At 52.0% G+C, this 14,792-nt stretch overlaps 1 protein-coding gene across 2 annotated transcripts in view; it reads right to left on the bottom strand.

Moving 5' to 3' along the window:
- LOC100123438 (E3 ubiquitin-protein ligase Rnf220) overlaps positions 1 to 14,792 on the bottom strand; it is a 61,274-nt gene that overhangs the window by 44,906 nt on the left and 1,576 nt on the right. For both annotated transcript variants that reach the window (XM_031931646.1, XM_031931647.1), the window contains exon 2: positions 12,989 to 13,541. In XM_031931646.1, coding sequence (XP_031787506.1) covers positions 12,989 to 13,541 — 553 coding nt within the window. The remainder of the gene's footprint in view (positions 1 to 12,988; positions 13,542 to 14,792) is intronic.

Raw genomic sequence — 14,792 nt, 5'->3', positions numbered from 1 at the left:
GATATCAGAGTTCCTTTTTCGTACCGCCGCCGACGGAGCCTGTGTATACCATCCCGCTCTCTGCTACTGCTGCATCGGGCTTTATTATGATCCCATATAGATAGCGCGGCTTTATTGCTTTTTAGCGTTGCACGTGCCGGCGCGAACCTGCAGCCCGTTTGATGCGTCCTTTGCCATCGCGAATCAACGCGGCGATTCCGAATTAGAAGAAGCGATTCCTCGAGTTTTATTGGCATATGATATTGGCCCGCGCGTGAAGATTACCGTGGCACTGCGCGAATTCAATGAGATTATATCGCGGTGATTGGAGTGCGCTCGAAATATATACGGCTCGTTGAGTTTTAATCGAATTTCATTCGTTTCGGTCATCGAATCGCAAGAGAGAGTATGATATGTACACACACACAGACGATCGGGACCCTCGACTCTCTCTCTCTCTCTCTCTCTCTCTCTCTCTCTCTCTCTCTCTCTCTCTCTCTCTCTCGGGAAAAATCATCCAGCGAAGAGATGAATCGAAAAATTCCCGTCCTATTACACGCGATCAAAGCCTGCCCGTCAATCCGGCTCCCTCACGGGTAAAAGCATCGAACGCAGCAGCAGCTAAGTCCACTAGCGCTGGCGAGAAAATAATATATGACGAGCTGCAGCGTGATTGACGCACGGGAGGCATGCCGTACAGCGCGGAGATTGAAGGCAAACCGGGGCTCCCGTGACTTTGTCAATTCTAATCCCCGCGTGCGCGCGTGGAGCGAGCGAGGGAGGAGGGCCTCCGGCGCTACACACTGCGAAACGAGCGCTGGCGGGACACTGTCACTAAAGGCACTTCACGCTAATTAGCGCCGGCCGCTTCGGAGATCGTGATTTTCGAGATAATCGGGAATTACACGGGAGAGAACGGGACACGAGCGCGCGGCGTTAATTGCCCACTTGGCCGCGCTCGATTTCTCCTCTCTCCTCTACACGGCCCGTATGCTAACGAATGCGGAGCGGGATACAGGTGTCGGCGCGCGAGGAAAAGGGCTTTCCTAAATCTGGAAATTGCTTGGTCATACCACGTATATAGCTCACTCTCGCGATTTTTCGCTCCCGATCTCGAAAAGCGAGGAGGGAAAAAACAACAACGATTCTCCTTCTCTCTCTCTCTCGAGAGAGAGAGAGAGAGAAAGAGAGAGCGGCGAACCGAAAGACTCGGTAGCGCGATGAATTATTCAAAGTGTCTCGATGCTCGCTCTCTCCTTAGACGGATCGCTCTTTCTCTCTCTCTTCCCCTTTCTGCTCGCCGCCCTTTTTGCCAAGGACTCCCTCCCTCTCTCGCTCAGATTAAGATCGCAGGCCGGCTGTCAAGGCGCTGCTGCGCACACACACACATACAGACACAGGTGCGGCCTTCTACGGACTGCAGCAGCGCGCGCGAGATTTAGTGCAACGCTAGAGCTGTAAACAGTGCGCGAGTCGCCGGCTTTTTTTCGGAACCACGGAGAGCGAGGAATACCTCTCGTCGCGGGGAAAAAAAATATTACGCCGGCTCATATTTTATTTATCGATATATGTGCTGCATTTGTATAGCCGCAACACGAGGTATTGATTTCTCTTCGATGATTGAATTTGGCCGAGGTTATATATTCGTCGGTTTCTACGAAGAGTAGTAGATTTCAGAACTCGGGTCGAAGACTATTGCTTTTCACTTTTCGCCACGAAGAATAGCACTACGTTTATTATATATATATATAAAATTTAATAATTTTGATACCAGCCGTCTCTTTGCATGCGAATGTTACTATGTACCGTTTTCGTCAAAAGTGCTAGTCTTCGCGGCGGAAAATGAAAAGTACCGCTCTTCCAGAGGGTTTTGGGACGTGCTAGTCTTTGTAGAGAGCGACCATATACTCTCGGCTCTTTTGCGCGAATTTTGTTTTAATCAAAATTTTGTTATGTCTCGCGAAACAATCGGTACATATGAAAGCTCGCCTGTGTTTTTTCAATCATCAGTCGGCCGATTTCGCAAAACTCATCCCGATATACACTGATACACGCGCGAGCGTTTCATCAGCGCATTTTTGCGGATTCGGTCATGTTGCCAGTATAGGATTATTATATTTCTCGGAAATCCATTGTACAGTATCTGCGCTTTTTTCGGTAGAAAATCAAGCGCGATTGCTTTTCCCCGCAACGATGCGTAATTGCCGCACAAAACACGACGATGTAAATCCAGCGTATTCGCTCTTTTATTTTTTTTTCGTAAAACCGAGAAACAGAAGTATATTCCCCTGCACACATCCAGCGATTTGCATAAACGTTCGCCGCGGAAGTGTCTTCTCCTGAACGCACACAATGCGAATACCGTCGGAAAGAATCCGAAGAACCGGAGCAAGAGGAAAACACACACACGCACGTATGCACGGGTTATATTACAGGGCAGTGCGAAAAAAATGAGCGTCGACGAGAGGGCCGGGAATCGCGCGGTAATCGATTTCGTAATCGATTCGTACGTGTATACGGAAACGAGGCCCGCGACGAGTGAGCTCGCGTGATTAAGCTTCGGCGGCAAGCTGGCCAATCGGCGTGAACGCGCGGGGAGAGCAAAGCCGCAACGGAACTGCGCAAAGAATGCATATTAGTGACCGCCGCCGCACCGCGGGACAATCGTTCGCGGCTCTTGATAGGCCGACTGATGAATCGCTCTCTCTCTGCGGTCGGCGGTGCTTTTCAATTTTTCAAGGCCGGCCGAGTTTAAAGTTACACGAGGCGGGTGGCGAAAATGGATTTTTGCAAATTAGCCGAGTATCGGGAAAGTGCGGCCGCCGCCGAGTGAGAGTTTACACATACACACAGCGTCAAAGGCAGACTGACGATGCACGGAAGAGTCGCCCCATGCGCGAAAGGATAGCCGAAGATTCTCAGGCCGTTCATGTTTCAGGCAGGTTGATATTTCATACACACACACACATACACACGCAGAGCGGGACAGACGATCAGTGGAGAAGAGCTGCATCGAGGGGGCGCGCGCACGCGGAGTGTGTACACAGAGCGGACTACGTCAGCGATATTGTTATACACATCAGTGCAGCTTCTTTGCCGGCGAAGACTCGCGCGAACAAAGTGCGGTTTCGCGTCCGGGGCCATACGGCTTCACCGATCGCTCCCGATACGTGCGCCCTCCCGCCTCCCTTCACTCTCTCAATGTGTCTCTGTGCAGCGCCGTCAATGTCTTCATTGTCCAGGCAGCAGCGTGAGAATCTCGAGGAGGCATGCGCCCGCGTAATTGTAAGCCTTCGAGCGTTAACTCTCCGCGGCGACGAGAGAGAGAGAGAGAGAGAGAGAGAGAGAGAAGAATTTCCTCAGTATGCGTGTAAAGAGCTCGGAGGAAATTGAGGCAGTTCTGCACAGGCGCGGTGTTAGATTGCCGAGGAGAGATTCGGATTTCTCTACTGAGGAGAGTCTAGTGAGCCGGAGGTTAATGCGATGCACGTTTTTCTTCTCGTGAAATTATTTTAGATCTGCTCTTCTTCCCACGTGCGCTTACTATACGGCGCCCGTACGATCGAGAGCAATTATTCCGACCGGCAACGGTAGCTCGACTCGGAAATACGCGGGAGAGTGAGAGAGTGCGGAAAGCTCGCAAGGGGCCGCTTACGGGATTACACGGGGGTATTAGCGGACTCTGCCCTACGGGCGCCGCCGCGCGCTCAAATCCTCGATAAGCTCGCGCGCTGCCGTCCTCAGGTATTCGCCGATAAATATAATCCGATGTATTCAAATTAACAATGTTCCGCCTGAGCTTCGGGTATTACTCACACGCGAGTCTCTGTTTACGAAGAAAAGTCTCTTCCTCTTCGTCTCACCCTAGCTCGCGATAAGAGTCGCAACGCTCGAGCAAACAGAGGCTATAATCCGTTTGATATGCAGCGAGCAGACGTCAAAAGCCACAAATTATCCCATCTCCTCCTCGAGCTTTCGGAGACTCAAGCATCGTACGAGCGAAGAGTCGGCTCGTTAAACTTTTTTTCCCTCCTCGCGCAACTTAACGAGCCCCGCCGCACACGAGTCGATCCGTTAAACGCTCGGGCGCGTGTACTCTCCGATGCGCGGCGGAAAAAGTCGACGGGAGAGGCCTTTGAGAGCTGTGTCGCGCCAGACAATCTATACACAGGAGAAGCAGTGCGCGATACGCTTGACGAGAGAGAGAGAGAGAGAAAACTGGTTTGTAATCCTTCGAGAATTTTCAGCCGAAAAAGTTGTATAATCCTCCTCGGCACATCCAATTATTAGCTAGAGCAGTCCGAATTCAAGCGCGGAGCGTGTAAGACTGCTAAGCCCGTGTTGCCAGAGAAAGAGAGAGAGAGAGGGTTACGGGAGGAAGAAGACGAAGAACCGACTGCTAATCCAAGATTTATCTCGGCTGCGATGCTCCGAGAGAGTCTCTCCGTGTGTCTGGCCCGCATTTTTCGCCGAGATTCTTTTCTCCGCGCGTTAATGAAGGCTGCAGCCGGACAGTTTGAGGAAAATTTTCAAAGACAGCTGGGCGCACAAATTAAATTCCTCCGAATTCGAATTCCGCGCGCGAGGAGCATTAGGGACAAAGTAAGCCCGAGCATATTGCAACGCAGAAAAGTGCAATTTCCCCGACAAAGTGGATAATAGATAAAGATAAAGAAGAAACGGGGCTCTAGAGAGAGAGAGAGAGAGAGAGAGAGAGAGAGAGAGAGAGAGAGAGAGAGAGAGAGAGAGAGCGAGCGAGAAGAGGCTGGCTTTCCTCGCGGCAGATGCATTATTCATGCGGCGGGAGAAAATACGATATGATCCAATATGTGGCTCCTCTGCGCGCGAGCGAGCGTCGGAGAAAGAGAGCAAAGCCCCCCGCTAAGCTGCCGAAAATTGCCGCTCGAATTTTCGCGTAATTCACCCGTGCGATGGATTTTTAATTCACATTTATATTATAACGTATAGAAGAAAAAAAAACAGAGCCGACTAGCGTCCGCGCACGTTATTACACAACGGACAGGGAGAGGATCAGGAAAAAAAGAACGAGGGCGTCGTCGTCGTGATTAATCGCCGCCGCGGATCGCATCTGCGCCGAGTGTAAATAGTTTGTCTCTTAATACAGCGGGATTTGTTCGGCGACGCGGAAACAATTTGTCATGAAAATCTCGCGTATAAAACAAGGCCGCTTTTCACTCTTGAAAATTAATACCCGCTTCATCTGTCGACGCGTTGCGGTATAAGAAAATAGCCCCGGCGAATAATAAAGAACGCGCGTTTAACTCCGCTAATACGCGTATAAAGATCGCCGCGCTGCTGTTCTCGCTTTATACGGCGCTCGAGCGCACTTTAAGGCCGATTATAAAATGCCCCCGAGAGCATATAAGAGAGAGAGAGAGAGAAGAAAATCGGTTACGAGCCGGTTTTACGAGCGAGCGGGAGAGACACACACGTTGCTCGAATTTCAAAAGCCCGCTCGCGCGCGCGCGCGCGATATTTATTTGCTCCCCCGCCGACGCGCAGCCTGATAAGGGAGTATAGCAGGAGGACTGACGCTTTTATTCAGCTGACTGCGGAGCGGCCGAGCGAAACGTATTAACACACAATGAGATAGTTTTGTCCGTGAGGAAGGCTTGATTCCTCGCGCGCCCGCAGCGGGTATTGTAACAGAGCCTTTGAGACGGAGAGGTTCCGACGACTACTGTTCAAGCGGGGAGAGAGGGGTATGCCGATATACCGGGTGTGCTCTCGCACCTGCGCCGATGAAGAGTTGCGTCTTTTCGTTTGGACGATTCGGGAGATATAGCGAGGCGGCTGTGATTGGATGGAAGAGACGCTGTTTTTGGGTGATTAGCCGAGAGTAACCCGAGTTCGAGTATAGGGAAAACTATCGACGAGTATAGCCTCGGATTTTTCGGAGGACACCGTGTTTGTAAATACACCTTCTTCTCTCGCGCTCTCCATTGTGCGGGACGCTTTGATAAATTACCGAATAATTGTCAAACGCGCTCGGAGAGAGAGAGAGAAAACAAAGCGCGCCGCGGCTACTTGCGCGCGAAATGCCCTCTCTTTCTCGCACAAAGGCGTCTCTTTACAAGCTGCGCGACACGAGCGAGCGCTGAATAAAGGAGTACGGCGGCGAATAAAATCGCCGACTTTATTTCTGCTTACAGCTCTCCTTCCTCTGTGGGAACGACTCTCCGCGCGCGTCTTCGGGATTTTCGGAATATTTGCGCGAGCGCATCGAGATTAAAGAATCAGAGCGATAAAAAAAAACAGAGCCGGCTCGGTGCTGTATAATCAGAGCGATTTAATCACGTCCGAGTTTACTTATCTCGCCGAGCGTGTCGCTCGCGCGAGAGGAGATTAAAAATCCCCTGATTTCACGTAATCGAGTTAAAGGCGTCAAAGCGCCGGCTTATTCCGTTTTATCATCAGCTGCGCGAGCGCGACTGATTGAGCCCCTCCGAGAGCGATGAGGCCGCAAGTTGCGCGCGCGCGCGCGCGTCGGTAATGGCCTGACGCCGACAAGTGCGACGCTGACAAACTTCGAGGGGGTGTGTGCGCGCGGCCTGCTCTGATTTCAGTTAATCGCTGAGGGGCGAAAACTCGAGCGTCTGACCACTGCCCGCGCTTTACTACTACTACTACTACTACTACTATACCACTACTGCAACAATACAGCGCATTCCTCGGAGTAAGACGTTTTTACGACGATCATCAGCGTCGACGCGTGGCGTAAATCAGCGTAATAGGTAGTCGCGCGCGCTTAAAATTTACGACGCGGGCCAAAGGTGAAACAACGAATGCTCGCCTCGCGCGCTTCAAGGGACTCTCTCTCTCTCTCTCTCTCTCTCTCTCTCTCTCTCTCTCTCTCTCTCTCTCCCTCTCTCTCTGACGCTGACAGTTCAATTGGAAGTTCGGTCGGCGAATTTCGGCCGCAGTAACCGCAGGCGCGTGATTTCTCTCGCGCCCTCCCTCCCTCTTGGTCTTTCTCTCTGCTACTGCAGCTAGCGCGCGTATACACCCGCGTGTATGTGCGTATACATATAGCGGAAAGAAGCGTCGCGCAGGTGGGCTGATGTGCGGTGGCCGGCCAGATTAATATGCAGCAGCGTATATAGCCTTTGGTCGGCGGCAGCAACGGCGCGTTTAGTAATTTCTGTCACGAGTGTCGAGTGGCGCGTGTGCGTTAGGACGCCTCGATGTACGTGCGGACGAGGTGATGCTTGGCGGTCGAGCCGCGGACGAGAGGAAGCTGCGGACGCGGAAGAGGAGATACTTTTCGCTGCGGGCTGTGCGGTTGGCTTCGAAAATTAGATCCGATGTGCGCGCGCGTGTGTGTGTATCTCGGGAAAAAGTTTCGAGCGAAAATGATCTCGGGAGAAAGCTGGGCCATAACGGATCGGATCTCCCTCGATTAACCCCGCGGTCGTATAGCGACGACTCCTCCCTCTTATCGTAGACACTGCAGCGGCTATCTATGCAGAGAGAGAGAGAGAGAGAGAGAGAGAGAGAGAGAGAGTCTCGTTCCTCCGTAGGAGGAGGAGGACGCTCTCTAGGAGGAAGCTCCGCCTCCGCAGTTCTATTTCTGAAAAACGACGCCGACGACGACGACGTCGGACTTTCTTCCCCCCCGTTACTCTGTGTATACGCGAGTAGGAGTGTGTACGCGCGGGTCGCGGTGGAAGCGCGCAAGCGCGAGTAGTACTGCAGCTCCGCCTAGGAGACTCGACTCCTCTCTCTTTGCCCGGACTGCAGCTTTCTCAGAGCTCTCTCTATACTACAGCGCGCAGCTCTCTCACTCTACTCTACCGCCTTCTACGCCGCGCCTCCGTCAATTACCCCCTCCGTCGCGAGCTGTATGTACCTACTGATCCGAGAGACTCTCTCTCTCTCTCTCTCTCTCTCTCTCTCTCTCTCTCTCTCTCTCTCTCTCTCTCTCTGTACTGCTGCACCTGTGTATACCGCATATCTATAGCCACCGGTGGGGATTAAACGGTCCGATTCACGGGTGGGTATTAGCAGCGCTGCAGACTGCGTCTCGGATTTTCCAATTCCGGAACGATGCGGTCATCGAGGCTATTTTTCCCCGTCTCTCCCGCGATGACGGGACGCGTAGGCGCGCCGTGAGGGAGATATTACATTATATATCTTTTACTGCCGCCTCGTAAAGACCCGCCGGCAGCTTGACTATTGCCTCGCGGTATTTACAATGCGACTCTCCTATACACACGAGCCGCGGAGATTGTATATTTATACGCGACTTTTACTGCGGGATACTCTTCGGAGAAATCGTGGCCCGAAACACTGTTTCGACGCGTTGGAAAAGCGCTCGGATTGGTTTTTCACTCTCGCAATGATACAATGTTTATGCGCTATACAGCCGATGGAGCGCTTTTAGCGATAGCCGGATGAAAAGATGAGAAGGCCGCGCTCTCAAAAAAAAAACAACAACAACGACCAGTGCAAATGTAATCCTTCGCTAAAGCCTGTGAGTAAAAGGTCCGATTAATAATATTGGCCGAAAAGCCACAACACGGAGAGAAAAAACGCATCGTACAGCTTTAAAAAATTTGAATTCTCCCGCGCGCGTCTAACCGGGGGTGCAATATTCCACGCCCTAGGGCAACAAGGGAAAGAAAAGTAGCACTGGCAAAAAGGCGTCACGATTTTATTGGAAAATTCCGCGGGCGAAAACGTTTGTCCAGCAGCGAAAGGCAAAGGTGCGGAGTAGTAGCGTTGAATGTACACACGTGTATACACACAGAGACGCGCAATTGCATTCGGACGACTGCACGCGCTTCTCTCTCCGTATACTCCCCTACCTGCTCCTACGTGCTCGCTCTGATGTGCGCAGCGCGTACGCGCGTCGCCAATTACCGATCGCTCCCGCGAAACAATAAAGCAAAAGTGCGGAAAAAATTTCTGTCAAAAGTATCGCGTTTCATATGCAACGCTCAGCTAGTGCGCATCAGCGCCCTCTCGGAAACGCGAAACCCCTATGTGTCTCCCCCTATCTGTATTCCGGCTGCTCTCTTTGTATCTACACACACCCACACACACAAACATGTTATAGTGTCGTCGTTGTCATCTCGAGGCTCTCTCTCTCTCTCTCTCTCTCTCTCTCTCTCTCTCTCTCTCTCTCTCTCGGTATAATACGCGAATTCTGGATTAAATTTATCGCCGCTAATGAAAACACGCGGCGCGAGCGGTGATTGCGAAAAAATTTTCGCTGCACTGCAAAGGCTTGCCCTTGCGCGGGCGTTTTTATATATTCGTTAAGCGCCGGCTGAAATCTTGCGCCGCGTGTCCGCGCGAATAATTTACGTTATAATACGCGGAATCACGTGTACGTACGCGTATACATCCCTTGCGCTCGAGCTTTATATTATACGAGGCACAGACAGCGGCGTGCAGTCACGCGGCGGCTGCAGCGATGATATCCCTCTCTCTCTCTCTCTCTCTCTCTCTCTCTCTCTCTCTCTCTCTCTCTCTCTCTCTCTCTCTCTCTCTCTCTCTCTCTCTCTCTCTCTCTCTCTCTCTCTCTCTGTAATACAATAATTTCATTTCGTTTGTAATTCAGTAAGCTAAGGCTCGTTACACTCATTGTAATGAGAGTTTCGCGTTACGTGTGCATGTGCGCGATGCCTTTCCGCACGTGATACGGAGCAAAGGCTGCGCGATGTATGATAACGAGAGAATATCGTATCATCGCGGAAAATGTGGAGAAGAGGCGCGACGGTCATCGAAAATCTTGGCATATTCCGCGTACATCATACACACAGTCACACAGACACACAGACACGCGGCGGCACATTCCCTCGGGCGGAAAAGCAGTTATCCTCATTTGTATTCTTAGGGCGGAATCGTAGGTAGGTACGTACGTACGCCGCAGCCGTCCTCGATTTAGTATCACGTCGCGCGAATTATTTCGTAATCAAATCTCTCCCGTTTCGTACGTCTCTCCCTCTCTCCGTCGCGCGCGTTGTTGGCCGCAGCAGCAGCAGTAGCAGCCCTTATGGATGATTTCTCTATTTTACGGCCCGGCCGTGAGCGCCGTTCGTTCGTTCTCTCTCATACTCTCCGTTTTTTTACTCTCGCGTTCCTTTTAATACACGTGTGCGCCGCGGCGCAATTTCGTTTCCCTCGTTTATTAATTGGCGGTCACTCGCTCGGGGAATTTCAATGGTCGTTACAGCCATAAGGGAGCTTTAATAAGGTTTCAAGCTGTTGACGCGTGTCTTTCGCTTCGTTGGCGGTCGAATTTTCTTAGCTAAAGCACATCCGAACGTTTTGCGCTAGGACGAGCGCTGCTAAATAAGAAATACTCGCGGACTGAGTGTTTTTCGCGGTAGTCATATTCGGCTTCAGGGTAATCCCTTTATGACTTAACAACTCTTTCGGAATGGCGAAACTTTTCGAGGCTCGTCGTAAATGACAGCTTCGAAAAAGTCTCGAAGCTCGCTCACGTCGATGCTCGCACGAGGATCCAGGTCGTAAAGTACGAGCAGCGGAAATTTTGAAATGTTTATTGTGCGAGCTCTGCGACGCGCGTTTATTAGTCGCTGACGACAATGACACGTGTAGCGTGTATATTTTTCCCCGACGAAGGTGGCACGTAAATTCCGACCAGGCGTAATATCGAGTTGATGCGCGGCAAGGTAAAAGTTCGCCGCGATAATTAACCCATCAGGGAGGCAAAACCGCGAGAGCTGGCTGTGTGACGGCCGCGTGAAAAAGCGGCCGTATGATTTTCGAATCAAGCCGAGACTCGGCGATTTTTCGCTCGGAACCGCGACTATCGGTGTAACGGCCGCGGAGGCAAAAAAGAGGCCAGCAGCATCTGCGGATCTACTTTTTATGAGCGCGTAAATAAGCGAGACCGACCTTTCTCCTACTCCCCCCTTTTTTTAAAAAAAAAAGCTTTTTCCACACTTCGATGTCGCTCTATCAAACGCCGTCCAAATGGGAAACAAAAATGCTCGCTGCGCTGCACATCATACGTGTGTGCAGAGAGCGAGAGAGAGAGAGAGAGAGAGAGAAAAAACCTAAAAAGGCATACATACTTTCGGCGGTATACGAGGTATTAGTATCGGGATGAGAGAAAGCGGGGTGCGTTGTCGCTCAGCGCTGACAGATCGGAAAACGAAGAGCGCAGCCCTCTCTCTCTCTCTCTCTCTCTCTCACTCACTCGCGCAGGTGAAAACATTTTGCGCCCGCGGTTCGAGCGAAATCTCGTCAAAGCTGTATTACGTAAACAGAATGCGGCACCGCGCATAACCGGCGCGAGTGGTCAGCAGCGGCAGCAGAGCAGCCCCCCTTGCGCGCGGAGCATTGAACGTCCGATTCTCTCCCTCTCACTCTCTGCCGCTGCTGCTGCTGTTTGCGCAGTAGCCTATACCCGCCGGTAAGCGCGTACGGACAGCTTTCTCTCTCTCTCTCTCTCTCTCTCTCTCTCTCTCTCTCTCTCTCTCACACACTCCCTCGATGTTTTGCAACGAGTTTATTCCAGTTATCAATTTCCTGACAAATATCTGCATTCCGCGCGCTCGGCCACACATACACGGCGCATACACACAGGCACGCACACGACAAGGGCTTATAAATGTATATACGCGCTCTCTCGGCGTTCGGGTATAACGCGCGCGGGAGGGCCAGAGGTATCGACTCGAATCCGCAGCACATTACATTGCAATGCCATCGCGCGCTGACACCGCGTTACATCGCCGGGGACATATCGTTCAAACGACGAGCTGCTGCAGCGCAGCGCGCGAGATTTTATGCCGTGACAAATTTTCGGCCGACGGACTCGCGCGCTCGCGAGAGAGAAAGCTCGAACCGTAAAACTTTTAAAACTCTCTCTCTCTCTCTCGCTCTGCGCGAGCGCGCGAGTATTATAAACGCGCGCGAGGCCGATATGGACGAGAGAGAGAGAGAAAGCGTACGTGTTGAAGGTCCATAGCGATGATGCTCGCCGCAGCGCGAATATATGCGTTTGGCCGTATTACGAGCGCGAATAGTACCGGCGGCCGAGGCATTATCCAATTGATGCTGCTGCTGCCTGTGCCCTGTGATGGCGAGGGCGAAAAATTTTATACTCGTGGTTTGGCCGAAGCGGACGTCACGAGATTTTTCAGTTTAACAGCGAGATAGCCGATCGCTCTTGTATCGGCGCGATTTTTCGAATCGACGACTTCTTCTTTTTTTTTTAACGCGAGTGCGGGATGCAAAAATAAAAGGAGAGTCGTCCAGCAGTTTTATTATCTCCTCATTTCGGAACGTCTCGCGGCGGCATCTCCTCTCCCATCCTTTACAGCCCGTACTAAACGCACGCACTTACGTTCCTCGCGGAATGACAGCGACGTCGCTCGCGTTAAAATCTCTCGACCTGCACTGCGCGTATTCCCGACGACTAAACACACACTCGGGCGCAAAGAAAGCATCGCCGCAGCTGTCCGAGCTTTATTCCACACACACACAAACAGAGAGAGAGCCGCGTTACAGGTAGCAGCGGCGAGGTAAATTTATGGAATATACGGGAGCCGCATTATGTCAACGGGCCATCGGACGCGAGCGCGGTCGCGGAGTAAATAGTCCGCTAAATGCAATGTAAACGGGGGGCGGGAGCCGGTGAAAATGATTATTTGCGCTCTCGCGGTCTCTTCCAACGAGTCGTCGGCGCGGCGGCATAGCCGCCAGCCGGCCAAATGATGCGATGATTTGTACAACGGGGACGAGTGACTGCTCGCCCACCGCCGCCACTGCACTGTGTATATCGTGTGTGCGCCTATATGGATATATCGCAGCGGCGCACGGCGAAAAGTTTGCAGAGGTGATTTGATACCGATGTACGTGACAGCGCGCGTACAGTAGTGTGCTGCTGTCGGAATAGCCAAACTGACCTCTCTCAGTAGAACGAGTGCGGGGACTGGCCAGACTGGCGACTCGTCGATTATTCGTATGTATGACAAGTGTGCAGTGTATAAAGAGAGAAAGGAGCACTCACTGCGGTAAGGTCGTCCCTCCTCCGGCGTGGATCTCTCGGTGTTCTCCGAGCAGGGGGTCGCGCTGGCCTCCCTCTCCTGCTCGTCGCTCTGCTGTCCGGCTCCGGCTCCTCCGACGCCCAGTCCCGGCGTCTGGGCCGAGCCGGCCTGGCTGCCGGTGGGCGACCTGCTCGTCGAGTTCGCCGGACTCTGCGGCGCGAGATCGGCCGCCTGCGATGCGACCGACGGCGAGAACATGCTCGACATGCTGGACAGCGAGCCGAGGCTCGAAAGCCCGGTGGGCACTATGCCCGCGGCGGCCGACACGGCCGGACCACCTCCACCCGTCGATCCGGCGCTCGCCGGTCCAGGATCCGTCTCGAGCTTCAGGCGCTTCTGGGGCGGCGCGAACGCCGAGGGCGCCAGTGGCCGGAACGCGCTGCCGAAGGGTAGCCGGTGATCGAGCGGGTGCAGGAACTGGTGCTGCAGGTGCAGCATGTGGTGGAGCCGGTAGTCGAGCTGGGCTGCCGCTGCCGCCTGGCCGAACGGACTCTGCAGGTCCTTCGACTCGCCGATCTGGAGAAGAAAAATTTCGACGATCATCATCGAGCTTTTACCCGCTGCCAGAGCGCGGCGGCTCTCTTTTAATAGTCATCGACGATGAAATTTCAATTTGAATTTCAAATGGAAAAATACGCGCGCGCGCCTGCACGTAAAGTTTAATGTTCAATTTCAATCGCATAAATGTCGCGGGACAGAAAAAAAAAAACACGCGAGCGAGAGAATCATTGCTGCGCGCGAGCGAAGGATGAATTTTTAATGCTCGTCGAGGGGGTAGAGGATGAAAGGCTGATGAAAAAAATTACGGCCCTTTTTGTGCGTGCGCATCAGCCGACGGGGATTTAAGCTTACACGTATTTGGATATCGATTGTTCGATGAAAAAATGCTCGCGATCTTCAACGAAGGAGTAATTAGTCGAGAGCTACCTGCTTTCGAGAATTTTTCTTCGCTCATCCTACGCATCGTTTAAAATCTCATCATCCCAATGGTCTCGCGCGCGGAATGCACGGGTTTCCGCGTATAACGGTGCTACGGTTTAAAACCCTCTTTCCGAGAAGCGATTCGGCCTTGCTTCTTCCCGCGATAAACCTACTACTTCCGCACTTGCCTGAAAACCCGTCAGAGCACACAACATCGCAGAGGGACGAGCAAATCGCATGGGTCAACATTTTTTCATAAAACGCCAATTTTCATTAAATGCACCTCTCAAAATTGAACAATGGCCCTATCGAGTACCGACGATGTAATCGCGAAACATGCATAATAGAAAGCGCATCGAATGTAACGAATAATTAGATATACGAGAGTATCGCGCGTATTGTTTCTCCGAAAGCGATTGTTTTCTACCGCAACGCAGCAACCGAATGATATTTCGCGAAAATAAAAATTACGATTTTATTTTTCGAAAATTTCCACGAATCGCATTCGATCCGCACGCAGCTAGTAACTATCGAAACAAAACGAATCTCTGCGCAATTCCACGCATATACTATACACCGGCAGGCGTAACAGGCTTGCGAGACTTTTAATACGCTACTTTCGGGTAATTTATAATTTCCCATATTACAGGCGCGTTTCTTCAGAAAGCGCGCACCGTGTGTTTTTATTGGCCATAACTTATACATTGGCTCACGCTCGGCCTTTTTACAGCGCTACGTACCGCTAAATTACAAAGTATGAATGATATTACGGAAAAAACGGCGTATCGTAATGGAGAACCGCCTTCGAGAGGCGGAGCGGGCGTAAAAATTGAATCGTAACCGAGA

Source organism: Nasonia vitripennis, chromosome 5 (genome assembly GCF_009193385.2).
Source record: "Nasonia vitripennis strain AsymCx chromosome 5, Nvit_psr_1.1, whole genome shotgun sequence".
NCBI lineage: Eukaryota > Metazoa > Arthropoda > Insecta > Hymenoptera > Pteromalidae > Nasonia > Nasonia vitripennis.
This window is presented reverse-complemented; position numbering and strand designations above follow the sequence as displayed.